This window comes from Festucalex cinctus, chromosome 8, assembly GCF_051991245.1.
Source record: "Festucalex cinctus isolate MCC-2025b chromosome 8, RoL_Fcin_1.0, whole genome shotgun sequence".
Classification (NCBI taxonomy): Eukaryota; Metazoa; Chordata; class Actinopteri; order Syngnathiformes; family Syngnathidae; genus Festucalex; species Festucalex cinctus.
The window spans coordinates 22,248,456-22,263,441 of NC_135418.1; the positions used below are offsets into that span (position 1 = coordinate 22,248,456).

A 14,986-nucleotide genomic window follows, 5' to 3' on the forward strand; every position below is an offset into this window, starting at 1 on the left:
TGTTGTGGCCCGCAAGTGTACAGTTTGTCTTGATAAATAAATGATCAGAGTAAGTGAATGAGAGTAGACTAGTAGTAGAGTAAATTATTTATATTCCCACTAACATAATGACGCAGTATATTCGTCTTAAAAAAAGAAAGAAAAAAAAAACGTGAAAGATAAACCAGCTTCTGTGCAGTAGCAGCAGTCATGACTGACATGAGTTGCAATATGCATATTGACAGATTTTAGTGTAAGACACCAGCTTAGCCTGCTCCATTGACTAAACAGCATTTTTTCATTCTGGTGCATGGTTCAAGAATGTTGATTATAAAATTGGCGGCAGAATTTTCTGTACAGTCCAGCGTGAGTGAGATTTGTGCCATTTTTTTGAGGCTCTGCTCTAACTCTCTAAACAGGAAGTCACAGCCAGAGTGGTGGTTCGAGCATTCACGGTTGCCATAATACATGAAAGTATAAAACTGCAGAGTATGTAACTGTCACAAGCGCAGCATCGTGCCGCAGCGGCTGGCGGTGTGGCATGTTCAATTTGGGTGGCGATGCACTGTGATGACATCCTGGCACATCCAATAGGAGAGATTGTGGCGGCGTGATTTCAGCACGAACAGCAAGTGAGTTTGGCAAACAAAGTTGTACTAAAACAGTATGAAGAAAATTGAAGGGAAAGATATTAATGTGGTGTTCCAAGACAAATGGTATTTCCTCACGTGGCAAAGTTACAACCTTAAGTACACCTCAAAGCAATCTTGATGGCATTGTAGCTCACAAACGAGCCTCAAATCGCCCAGATCCAACCGTGGCATTAGAATCAGATGGCACACACTCCCAAAAACGTAGTTATACGTTATTTTGTCTTTTTTATGCACGAGCATACAGAAGGCTTTGATGCAGCTTCTGAAATGAATAAGTGGCTTAAAGCAATGGTAGTTATTACAAAAAATGGCCAGCAGGTGGCAGCAGAGTATAAGAGATCAGCCAGGGCCATGTTGTAACAAGCTGTTTTTTTCCCCTGTGTTTTCACCTAGAATGTGAATGTTGAAGCTTAGCTATATGCTAACTGCTGCAAAATGAAAACAGATAAAAATATTTTTTTTTTCCTGATGAAAGAAGAGACTTTAATCTTCATTTTGGTAGGTTCCATGTTTTTATAGCACTAGACCACAATATTCTGTGGGCCTTGCAAAATCAGTCAAAATCCAGTAAAACAGCCAGGCACAAAGGGGGTTGCTTCAGTCAAAATAACTGATACAATAGATTTACACAATAAGCCACTACTCTAGCTATGTGCTGCATAATTTCTACAGACATACCTACTGGTTTTTCGGCAAATATGCAACTAGCCAATGGTGAAATGAAACCAGACTCCATAAGACTAGACCAGAAGACCCCCAAAAAACAAACAAAACAGAAATTGGATTTTAAACCAAATCCTACCATCTCCTCACACATGGACGTGCAGCCAGGCCTCAAATATCTGACCTCCTCCACGCATATACTTGGCAGGCCCTCAATACGGCGCTCTTACCTGTACTTCATGCCTGTCTGATAGGACACACACTCTTCCAAGGTCAGGCCGTTCATCTTCAAGAAGTCTTCCATGTTCTTGACTTGAGCTGCGATCCTCTGCTCCCGCAGCTTCTGCAGCTCGCCCTGGTCGGTGGGCCTGCTCGGGGGCTGGTTGAGCCCCTGGTCCGAGTGGTAGCGGTTGATCCCGCTCCGGATGCTCTCGCTGTACGTCATGGACAGCATCCTTCCGCTGCTGCTGCTGTTGCTCTTGCGAACGCCGCTGCTCGGCGCTGAGGGTTTGGGGATCTGCAGGTTTTCAGCAGGACAGTGACCACCGGACTTGAGCGTGCTGGGAACCCCCTGGGGGCTACCGACATAGCCTCCTGTAAACATGCCAACCCCTCCCTCCCACTTTTGCCTCCTTGACAAACTATGAAGACGCTACAGAGATGCAACGAAGGGTCCACCAGCTCCATTTAGAAAAGATCTCTCGTGCTCCGGACTGTACAATGGCCATGCATCCTGTAATCAACACTGGGCCCACAACCCACTCCGCCCCCGCCTCTCCCTCCCCCGACAGGTGCGCCACGGGCAGGGTGACACTGATAGGCAGCATTCAAGTGCTCAAGAAACAGGACACATGCCATTTAAGCCATCCAGGCATGCAACAAGCGAAAACACAACCCGACTCGTTGTGGACAACAAAAGGGAAAACCACAATTTGATTTGAATAAACAAACACCAGCAGAAGTCAAAATAACAATTGTGTTTGTTTCTTCACCAAATATGACATTTGACAATGTAAAAGCTCCAAAGACCATTGTGTTTTAACATCTCTTAATCTCTGTAATCCTCAAGCAGAATCCAACACTTTCCGTAAATCAACAGAGGGCAGCACTGTGTTGATTACGCCAGTGCAAGGGAACAGCATGTACGCACCACTACTGGAATTTTAATGAACACGTACAGAACAAGCAACTCAATCAATTACTCTACAAGCTCTGGACGTGTATATTTTAGAACTTGGCTGAGCATTCCGATTAAATCACATACCATATTCAAGTTCATAATTTAAAAAAGGGTGCTATGAAACATTGTCTGCCATGGATTAAAACAGTTGACAAGTACAGTTAAGGTGGAAATCAATTATTTTTTAAGTTTCAGATATACATGGCTACCAATATAACATGGACTATCCTAATCATACTATTAAAAAAAAAAAAGTGTCCAAGCGCTGGATATGTTAATTCTGTGATAAGGAACGATCACGTGACGACATCATAAAGAACCTCTCACATTTATTCAAGTTTTCACCATGTGGACAAACTTAAGAAGTTGACTTGAAAACTAGGCAGCATGCACGCTCCACACTTAGAAAGTTGACTTTTCGCACATGCTAACAAACGTTGGCCGCCGGCGGCAACAGATTTTCCACAAACTCACCCGGTTTCTTTGGGGTCGGCTCATGAGCAAGGTCGAACGGTGCGTGCCGGCGCTTATAAAGCCACACTGCACTGCAGACCGAACCAAGTGGGTCCACCCAAACTGGGAGTGTCTTACTTGGAAACGTCTAAACCAATTAGCGAGTAAGGGAGCGCATCCCTTTCCTCCCCTCGCCACTCGGACCACCATCTACCACCGCAAGCAACACCTCGCCTCATCCCCTCCCCGGGGCAGATCTCGTGGAAGAAATCCATTTACGGCGTTTAGAGGCTCGGTCCTGATTCTGCTAGCCTCAGCAAATAATATCAGCACTGAATTATTCACCAAAGCTTTTTGCGCTAAAAGCCTCTGATTGTTGTTGCACAGGAAAGACTACTTAGGGCGGCGCGATAATCAGCTACGCAGGCTTGAGCGCATGTTGAAAACAGACAAACAGAAATGCTGAGCAACCACCCGCCACGCTTGTATGAAGACATGTACTAGCTAGGGACGGACAAACCACAAATCACAACCTAACCGTGTGAAAACCACGCATACATATCTTCACGTCTGGGTCACATACAGTTTGTTTGGATCACATCGACTACAAGCCCCAATTCAATTAGCAATTAGTCGTGCCTTGAGATATGGTTTAAGTGCCTTGATGACTGCTTAGCACATTCACCTCACAGTTCAGGGGTCATGGGTTCACCTCCGGGCTTTGTACGATTCTTGGCAACATGCGCATATAGATGTTGCATAAACAGTAGTGAATAATATGAAAAGTTTGAATGAGTTTGTATTAGGGCTGCTTGATTATGAAAAAAAAAATCGTAATCAAGATTAATTTGGTAATCATGATTATTCGAACAATTTTTTATTGGTACAAGATAAGAAAAAAAAAGAAAATTTTAAATATTATGACAAATAAAAAACTAAACATGTAAGTACCTTTTGGGCCAAACAAAATGTATAAAAGTAGTTCTTAAAAAAAATAAAAATAAAAAGGTGCAAATGTACAAATTCAAGTATGGTTTCCTTGTATAAACATTAGTTGTTCCGATACCGTTTTTTGCCTCCTGATACCGATTCTGATACCAAGCTTTGAAGTATCGGCCGATGCCGATACCATACCGATACCTCAGGTTTTTTTTTTTCTCAACATGAAAAAGCTGCCCTGCCATTGGTTTAAAGCATTCAAGGGCCAATAGGATATCTTAGATCAGTATGCAGTGAACATGTCACATATCAGTGAACGTTGTCCTATATTAGCCTTGGAATTAATGGTATTGGCATGTTACTTGTTAGTAGTCACCGATACCGATACCAATACCGGTATCGGAACAACACTAATAAACATACATAATGCATTGGAGTTTACTTGGTGCACACTTATAAATTGCCATAGAACTATTGTAATATTTAAGTAATTTCAATAGATCTAAGTGCAGATTTTGAACTTAAATATGCTCACTATTAGACTTTATACTAGAGCTGTCAAACGATTACATTTTTTTAGTCAGATGAATCACATCTTAGGATTTTGATTAATTGCTTATTAAAAAGGCTTTTTAATCAACATTATTTGTCCGCTGTTGTGTGTTAATTCTTTCACCATTTAATTTTATGAGGACATTTCAACATTTTTTTTTTGATCCACTGCACACGCTCCTCCTCTTTCTTTCCAGTTGGGCAAAATAAGACAGTACATGATGTTATATTCATTTTTATCGTTTATTATTTGCTCCATGGATTTCAATTGGTGTCAATTATACATAGTTTTCACTATCGTTAGGCCGGGCCAGTTCCGATACCTCTCAAATGCTGGCAGTCGACTGTAGAGTAAATATGAAACGTCTCAAATAGATACATTACTCAATATTCTGATCAAATTGGTGATCCGCTATCGTTTTGTGCAAACTCGGTTGCTGATCGATGATCGGCCAAAAAATTCGGAGGAACTCGTGTGTGCATGCCTCAAAACAACTGAAAATTAGTATTAATAATTGTTTTTTTACAATTATGAAAATGTTCTAATCATGGAGTGTAATAATTGAAACCGTAATGGAATTTTGATTAATTGCACAGCCCTTGCTTGTATTTCTAAAGACCTCACCAAAGACACAGTACAAGAGAGGAAAAGTCCTTCTATTTTAACACAACTGGATAAAAGAAATACCACAGCTGTTAAGACCAAGTATTTATGTATGTTCCCCCCCGATACAGACTGAGCGGTGCGTCTTCCTCATCCGGAATAACATTGAGGTTAATGTTAATGTAAGGCATGGGACGTTAATTATGATGCCGTAAGCACAACACAAACACTACGTTATCAGATTAAGCAAACATTAGCAAGCCAGGCTTGTTGGAGCGACGGAGATAACGAGGCTGTATCGACCGGCCTCATGTAGAGGAAGAGGCAGCAGCGAGTCAGACAATTTTGCACTTAAAAAAAATGAAATAAAAAAAGGACAGAAAAGTGCAAGGCGCCAAGCCAGAAATCATTATGAGTTTGTGACATCATCTGCGCTTCTTAGCACTCAGATCAGCAGAATGTGAGCAGTCGCTACTGTATATCGAGGTTCACTTCTTGCACTGCATCGCAGATTATTCACTGAGAGATTTTTAGAATGCGAATGACAATGAATGATGTACGTTTGTGATCATGTAAATCACCATGGTTATCATTATCATCAAAGTGTACTGTGCCTGTTGAAATGTACAAATGAAATGACATACATGGTCCATGGTAAAATGTTAGCTACACTGTTATGTTAGCCAATTTAACTCATTCACTCCCAAGCCATTTTCACAGAAGCAATCCCGTTCGCTCCCGGCTGTTTTACTGGATTTTGACTGAATTTGCAAGGCCCACAGAATATTGCGTTCTTTTGCTATAAAAGCATGGAACCTATCAAAAGAAAGATTAAAGTCTCGTCTTTCATCAGGAAAAAAAAAAAAGAAGTATGTTTCTGTTTCCGTTTTGCAGCAATTAGCATTAGAAGAGAGCTAAGTTTCATCAGTTTTCCACAAATCTATTTAAAATTGTAAGTAATTGAGCTTTTTTTCTACATGGCCCTGGTTGATCTCTTTTGCTCTGCTGCCACCTGCTGGCCGTTTGTGTAATAACTACCATTTCTGCAACCGTTCTTTGCAGTTGAGAGGCTGCATCAAAGCCTTCTGTATGCTCTAGCATAAAAAAAACAACAACAAAAAAACGTATAAACACGTCTTTGGGACACTTAGAACATTAAAAACAAAAACATATTTATACGTTATTGGGAGCAATGAGTTAATATAGCCTACCACCACTAGTTCGAGAGAATTGTTCCCCCACCCAAAGGATTGGCACAGCTCCTTGTGCATGTTCAATCATTTTATTGAGTGAAGGTAATGAAATAAACAAGCGCATATTCACACGACTTACCATTTGCCACGGCTGTCACCGAGTTGTTCAACACGTTTAGCCAATTACCAGCCAGACAAATTAATACTCTCATTCATTGATGCCTGATGCTTCCCTTAAAAGGCCAGGCCCAGCCTTTTAAAGTCAAGTCATCTTTATTTATATAGCGCTTTCAAACAACCTTAAGCTGTCACAAAATCACTAGTAGGCACAGATACTGCAGTACTGAAGAAGTACAATAGTTATATTATTAAAGTCACCAGATGGTGCCAAAGAAAAATTTAATTTCTAAAGTAAAACTCAACACTTTCTTGCTCATAACCATGACGCGTTTAATGTTACGTCAAAAAGGTTTTGTGGAAAAATTTCAGACTGAATCCAAGATCAGCCCGATTGGATCTATGCATTGAGAGTGCAAAAAGTACATAATAAAGGACTGGGAAATTCACCTTAGGAATGTAAATGTACGTGAAGTAGCAGGGGTGAAGGATAGATACAGAAGAAAGACCAATACCTGTAGAACTGCAGCTGTCTTTTTGGACTTCCATAGCGAGCACTGAAGGCATCAGGAGACAAAAGCAGAAATTGAGGTGCTGGTTAATGTAAGCACGGAAGGAAAGAGGTTAGTAATGGTGGCAACATGAGTCTGTGATTGAACGGTGCTGGGATAAAGCATGCAAAGTTGATACAAGCAGAAATACAGAAGACTACACTACAAAAATAATAATAATAATAATCATAAGGTAACAAAATATCCCTGTCAACTATCACTAAACAATGGCGCCACTTGCTGTTCAAATAAGAGAGTGCAGGTTAATCTTGACAAACAAAGTGAGTCCACAGTGCTGCGTAAACAAACAAACACTAATGCTAGTGGACTCTTTAGCTAACAAAGTATATTTATGTAACACTAACCCACAGTCAACAACTATACATTTAAGCAATGTGCACCTAACACATTTGCTGTTTGTTTTTAATTGAAAAAGCCCTTTCTGACAGTTGAATCCCATTTCTTGATGTAATGGATTCGCACTCAGCATAAATAACAGCAACTGCACCAAATATGTCAAATTTGAATTATTGCATCATCATGATCGGAGCGAAAGAAGCAAGCAAAGCCACCGCGTTACATTGCAAGCTTCATCGCTGTCTGTTATGCAGGGTTTCACACATTCAGTAGGCTACTCACATACCAGCACAGAAGTTGTTTTTTCCTCCTTTATTAAATGGTCAAAGCCAAAAAAGGTCCAGTTGTTGGATTTCTTTCAAATATCATGAGCAATTAGCTGTGGTGGTTGGTGTGTTAAAATTGACTTTCATTCCCAAACTGATAGGAAAAATGGTTGGTGCCAACAACTAAACTGTTAATATTTACAATGGCAAAAAAGCCTTATGGGTGCGTTTAACAGAGTTTGCCCGACTCGGTGATTATTACATGAAAGGGAAATATAACGAAATTAGGAAGCTACCTGAAGTTGGCATTGTTATCAGACACAAATAGAGAACTGTTTATGTTGAATGTTTGTATAATGCTTCACCATGATAATAATAAGCTGAAGTGTTTAAAACTGTACTGTATGTATTTACCACAAAAGATAGCCGTTAGCTTTACAGCTTCAATTCCTTCTTCTGTTACTACTTTTTCTTCTTTCTATTTTTACGACAGTCAATCTTTGCCAGACATCTATACGAGGCACTACAAGAGGAGTGAAAACACAAAACGCATGTAACCTAGTTCAGACATGGCTTTATTGTAAGCCATTTCGTCCAACATCAGTGGACGACCTTACATAAAAACACAGTCATCGTAAAAGTGTACCTCTCCGGACTCACCTGTAGATCATTCCGGGCGAACCCGTCTGTCGAAGGGAGAGGCGAGCGGGGGAGTCTGTTGTCGATTCAGGATACATGGAGGCAGGAGGAAGGGAGCGCGGCCAGCCTGCCAGGGGTGGTGTTCTTTCACCGCAACCACGAGGGACGGTCTAGCGCCGACGTGGGCCTCTGCCAGGGAGAGAGAAGCCAGAGAAAAAAGGTCAGAGCTTGCATCTTCAATTAAGTGGAATCAAGCCTGAAATCAAATTCAGTTTTATTTATTTATTTTATTTTGGATGAACATTCTACAAAAGACTGACAAGTCTTACTTATTAGGCTACTTTGCAAAAAGCAAAGTTGGTTGAGTGGAGACGGTGCAGAATGTAAAAGGTAACAAACTCCTCCCAGCATAAAACAGTTACAATCCATTTGTTTACCTCATGATGAATAAATATATTCACCATGAATGACCAAGATGAAAAACCAAGCAGATACACATTTCTGCCACTAGATGGAGGCCTCTCCTCACACTGCAGCTCAGAGTAGAAAAACCATACATCAACTTTGGCTGTGCATCTATAGTACGAGTCAGTACCAGCCTGGATTATAAATGGCACTCATACACACCATGAAAATCTAACACAGGCTAAAGATGATCCCATCTAATAAAGCATCTATTAATTGCAATAATTGCAGCAACAAAAACAAAAAAAACACACACATGAAGCAACAACAAGGAATTGCATACATTCGTCACTATATTGATTAGTTCCTCTGATTTGATGGTTGCAACGTGCGTGAGAGACAAATACAGCTGCTTTTGGGTGACACAATTCTATAAATAATTCAGTGTCGGCCCGAGAAGCAGGTCAGTGCTGCTGAGAGGGTGGCCTCACCGAGGGTGAAGTGTCTGGCTGCTTACAGCAGATCGTGTTGGGTTAGGTAAGGCACTCGACTCAAAACATCAACTCTGGGACGCAAAGGAGGAAGTTACTGAGTGAAACTATTATGGGCGGTTTTGCTTTATTTTGTTAGGTTTCTACTTATTTTCACACCATCGTGGTGGTCCCCTGAGATACAAGAGACCCTCCACTTGGAAATTTTTGAGATGCGGGCCGCCATTCAGCCGATTTATTTATTTTTCTGCTTTGTCCTGCGAGCGCTTTGAACGCTTAAACAGACCTAAAATATAAAGGGTATTTATGCACTACTTTTCCCCCACAGACCCATCTTATTTTGGGAAGACTAATTAATTCAATGTTCCAATTTTATGCAAGTATTATTTTAAATATTTCATCTTATTTTTTTATATATATAAAATAACAAAACAAAAAAAAAAAGGAAAAAAGGTAAATGACCCTCACTGCAGCTTCCGTGGGGAGGAAGAGGAAGACCTGCTGCATTTGTTTTATTTTTGTCCATATGTTCTGGAGGACAGTTCAACTTTGGTTGGAAAAAATTTGAGTTATTTTTAAAAATTACACCCATGAATGTTTGGACTTTCTGAAAAGAACTGTACACCTTTTTTTGAATGCCATGTTATTGTTGGGTTAAATGTTTATTTTTAAAACTATAACAATACCAAATTAATGTCTAAAATATTTTAAAATAGGATTTATTATCAATATAGTTTAGAAAAGATAACTGTAACAAAAAACAAACTCAGTATAGGAATAGGAAGTGGAGCATTTGCTTAACAGAGATAGAAATATAATTTTAAATTTAATTTTTGTTTTTTCCGCCCCCCAATGTTACACTTTGTGTGTTCTTTTATTTTTGGAGTTTAATTTTTAGCTTCGGTTATGTTTTTGGGTTGAGGACTATCACAATGATTAAGCTTGTTTGCTTTTCTTTCTCTGAATAGTTTTTTTTTTTTTTGTGCGCACTCGTGGGATCCATGAAATTAATAAAAAGGGGGAAAATACAGTAAAGGTAATTATTACTCATTTTTCTTTCATATTCATGGTAGGACTCTGTCCCTATGCTCCATAATATCAGCAATGGAAAATTTTGATTTTCAAACATGACGCTTTTTGAGGTCACAAGGGTTGCTTTGGAGTTTATAAGTTCAACCGTTGTACACATAAATTTTCATCAGGGTCAGCTCACCTTTCTTTATGCTAACAGCAGAGGACAAAGTAGAGAAGCATCTGTCACCCGGACAAAGCGGTGGGATGAGCACCTTGCGCTACCTCATTTCACCGGTGACTGAGCTCACCCGAGTCTTGGCTCATAACGATAACGACAACACCAAAGGTGACTTTTCCCTCCCATCAATTTCTCCCGATAAGTCGTCCTGCGTTCCCAAGGACTCGTTTAACGTCCCCTTCCCATTCATTTCAATCAGAGCACAAAAAGGGACGGCGGCCAGCCCAGCCATCAGGTGATGATGGTGGCGATGATGATGGCGTGACCCTGATGGATAAAAGACCCGCGAGCTGATTTACTACAAAGACTACAAAGTCATCCGTCAGTGTCAAGGCATCAGGAGTGGGAGTGGGTTGTGTTGGCATAAATCAAAGCAAGCTCTCTGGCAGAAGGGGCCCATCGCTTTGTAGAAAAGTTGTTGGGGGGGGGTCAGAATTTTGGCAGAAACACTCCACAAACATCAAAAACAAAATGTTGTAGTGTAACCTTGTGGAAAAGCTCGTGCTTGTTTGTTGTCACACATAGGACTGATACAATATTTAATGTCTATGCGGTGAATTCAATATCCATCCATCCATCCATCATCAGTAAGCTGCAGTAATGTTAGCCGTATATAAAACAGAATAAATTTATGCCCGTGAATACTGTTATATAATGTGTCTACATGCATTGTTTAGAAGTCATAATACCACAACAGCAATGTTTTTCATGAGCGATTTGATTCGTTTAGTGACATTAAAGAAATAAGGTACATCACTGAAAATTAATTTCCCAGTATTTGATTAGGAAGTGTGTACAAAGTAGTGCTGACAAAATTAAAGTGTTCTCATGAATTAATCCCAAAAAATTATCGCATTAATCATGTATTAATGCAAATTAATCACACTATTAATTTTGACCGCATTAATAAATGTTTGTGTATGACAATCAGAATATTTGTTCATGTCAAAATGTTGGGGTCATTTTTTTTTTCTTACTGATTAGAAAAAGAGGAGGATGAGAGTGTGTGCAGTGGATCAAAAAATGTTGTTGTTCTCATAACATTAAATGTAGAAATGTGATTAATCTGATTAAAAAAATAATTGTTTGACAGCTCTAGTATAAAGAATAAAAGTGCAAATTTATCCAGCATCGTACTCCCTGATTTTTTTTTAATTTTTATTTATTTTTTTTTATTTTTTTTTTAAACAAGACCTGGGCGGCACCATCATCCAGTCACGTGATCACCATGACGAAATCCAAAGCGTAAACAGCAGCCGCCTTCATTCATTTGAATGCGAGTTTGCTGATGTAATGGGAAAGAAAAATGCCATCTTCAATTACACATCTAATTCTTCTTGTTTTAAGTTTAGTTTGACAGTAAATGTCAAATGGGTGAGGAAACAAACCGTTTGAAGCCTCTTTTTTTTTTTAAAGCAATGTTCACTATCTGCTAAAGTGCTGCTTGTTGTGAAGTGAGTTGACTGCCACCATACAGCGCTTGTATCTCAAATATGTGCACTAAAGTCAGAGCAAAATCAGCCAGATGCAAGACTCGTATCACTAGTTGTACCTCAAGGCCGCTGCTAAACTGTACTACTTTGTATGGTGTCTACATGGGTATTTCGTTAATGAACTAAGACGTCTGAAAACTTCGCAAAACTTCGCAAAATAGTGATAGTATCTTATCAGGTGTTTTCATTTATTGAGATGGTGCCCAAGGCCTGCTGAGACTGTGGCATGTTGTCTAGCATTGCAGCACAGATGCCTGGAGTGAGAGCTGCAGAGCTGGACAGGATGCTGCTGCTGCTGCTGCTCCTACTGGGACTGCAGCACTGCGGTACAATGCACACTTATCCTGGCCCAACTTGGAAGGCTCAGATTTACCGCTCTAAAGGGCCAGGGTGTACTTTCTTAAATTGAAAGCTGCAAACTGACAAAAAGACACAATGTACAAAGAAAAATGTGAAGACAGGAGATGATATTGGAGTACAACTGCAGGATTGCACTAATGCATTTATCAAACCATTATGATCGTAACTTCAAGTTAAAAGAACTGAGACTATTAAGTATGTTGACATGCCACAAAATAGCATACTATAAATCTCTTGTTTGAAAACCTGAGACATGAAACTATAATGTTCTAACCTTGTCTTGAAATCTTAATGCTTTAACATCTTAAACAAGGCTTGAAATGTCAACTCTGTCTTTAAACAATTTAAAATTCTAACCCTGACTTAAAATTCTAATCCTAACAGCTAACATTTGATTAAAATTCATATTTACATATCTTATCAAAATTTTAGAAAGAAAAAAACGTTTAAACTGCTAATCCAGGCTTCAATCCGTACCTAAACCCAATAAATGCGTGTTTGAAACCCTAACCTAGGCTTTTAACATTAATACGTTTCAAACCCTCACTTAGTGTTAGTGTTTGTCAAACACTGTTTGGAATCCAAACATCTTGAAAACCTAATCGTTGCTTTAAAACAAAATTTGAAACCCAAACTCTTAATTTGGTCCCGAAATTAGTCTTTAAACTCATTCCAAAATCTAACCTATGTATGAAATCCTAACCCAGGTTTAAAACCCTAAGTTTGAAGTTGACCCACCATTTTCAACTATAAACATTGGACATGGTTAACTGTATTTCAGTACGAGAAGGCCATTTTAAGTGAACAACTGATTACGCATTTCACAGCAGAAATATTAGCAACGTCCCTCAGTATGCTTGAACGATCACAGTAATAATGAGCGAGCAAGCGAAACAATGCCTGGTTGACACAGTTACAAGGCAACACAGACACACAGATCATCTCATACACCTCTCTCTCTTCAAAACCAAATGCAAAATTGAGTCACAAAAGGCTGCTCTTCACACGCTTCCCATCCCTAAATCCACCCACACCCAGCCTGAGTGAGTTCCCTCTTGAGACGGGGCTTACGTGAGCGAGGCAGGCAGGCAGGCAGGCAGTGCTGGCCCGGAAAGCACCATACGGAGTTGTGTAGTATGTTGGCAGCAGCGGTAAACACGCAGTGATCCAAGCAGATGGCTGCAGAAGAAGGGAGACGGGCGAACAGACGAATATTTGCCAGGGATATCCTACACGGGAGTTCAGTCGGGCAACGGCAGCTTGCCCGTTTCATCGTCACGATCCGGGATATTCATTTTTAGGATCAAAGTCAAACATGCTAACATAGAAATCCACGGCAGTGCCTCTCTAATCCTCAGTTTGTTGTTTTGCGCCGCTCTCTGAAGTTGTAAAGCCATTGCTTTCACAAGTAGCGACGGTGGGGGGGAAAAAAATGTATGACAAAGTACTAATCCTGCCTTCCTACTTAAAAGACACCTACAGGGGGTCCTTGGTTTACAGTCATCCCAACATAAAAGGTGTCAAGATTACAAACGCCGCACAATTAACTAGAGTCGAACCGTGGTTCACGAACTCACAAGACGCTGTTTACGGGAAATGAGTCTAATTTTCACTGGGTACTGTCTTGCCTGTTACAGGTCTGGTACCACCTCTAAAGAGATACAGAGCTACAAATGGGTTCTTCCTTGGTCCTTGTTTTGGTGTGATCCTGCCAACAAATGAGCGCCGATGAAAACAGATCACAACTTCATCCGTAAAAGTCTCGGAATATATATTTTGTATCCCATGAGCCAGACATTAAAGGGATACCGGACTCATTGAGCCATTTTCAGCAATGAAAAGTGAATAGTTTGTCTAGAATTAGTTTGATAACTTCAGAATTTCTCATGTACAATTAACTTTGAAATCCCATTTTGCAACTGACATCAAAATGACATCACGGGTGCTCAGCGCTCAGGTAACAACCAATTCAATGCACCAGTTTTCTGGTTTGGTCATGTGACATTCTGAAACTGAGCCATGATGATTGGTGTTACTAGGGGTGTTAAAAAAAAATCGATTCGGCAATATATCGCGATACTACAGCACGCAATTCTCCAATCGATTCAATTGGCAGCCGAATTGATTTTTTTAATGTCCATTTTTGATGGAAAAATATTCAACAAAACGTCTAACTTTCACACCTTAAAGCACATATGGTGTGATTTTCAGTCGATAGCAAGTGGCAAAATGTGTTTTTAAAGGATTTAATTGTACATGAAAAGTAATGACATTCACAAGGTCATTCGACAAAATACTTCATATTGCTGAAAATGTCTAAATGAGTCAAGTATCCCTAAAATCAGTATTTGGGGTTTGTGACTAATGTATCACAGCAATTGTAAACATTATTACTGGCCGTCAATTTGGGGTTATTATTGTATTCTGTAATGCCACGGGATCAGGGCGCAAGTTTAAACTTGACATTTGATCTGACTGCAGGATGCCACAGCTGAGTCAAAGCACACACCCATTGTGGACATCACTTGATTAGGTTCTGTGCAAAAGGTGAGATCTACAATTACAACAGCTCTGATTCGGCAAAAAAAAGCCGTTAAAAATACCTGATGAAGTGTCTGGGGAGTGTGCACACACACACACACACACACGCACACACACCATGCATTCAGGTGCTGCGGCGTCCTCTTGAAAATGTGACCTTCTGAGTCTGCATAGGACATGTTGTGTTCCAGTGTTGACGTCACAAGAATATCATCTTTTTTATGCTTTAAAAAAAAAAAAAAAAAAAAAAAAATCTGACAATTGGACAAAAGCACGCTCAATTTGAACACCACAAAAA

At 39.9% G+C, this 14,986-nt stretch overlaps 1 protein-coding gene across 6 annotated transcripts in view; it reads right to left on the reverse strand.

Annotated features, from left to right (window-relative positions):
* kcnab2a (potassium voltage-gated channel subfamily A regulatory beta subunit 2a) overlaps positions 1-14,986 on the reverse strand; it is a 69,936-nt gene that overhangs the window by 38,798 nt on the left and 16,152 nt on the right. For 3 of the 6 annotated variants that reach the window (XM_077528754.1, XM_077528750.1, XM_077528752.1), the window contains exons 2-3: positions 8,168-8,335; positions 6,849-6,890 (exon numbers count right to left, since the gene is read on the reverse strand). In XM_077528754.1, coding sequence (XP_077384880.1) covers positions 6,849-6,890; positions 8,168-8,244 — 119 coding nt within the window. In that variant the 5' untranslated portion in view covers positions 8,245-8,335. Of the gene's footprint in view, positions 1-6,848; positions 6,891-8,167; positions 8,336-13,218; positions 13,327-14,986 lie in introns of those variants that run through there. The other 3 variants (XM_077528756.1, XM_077528755.1, XM_077528753.1) reach the window with 2 other exon arrangements.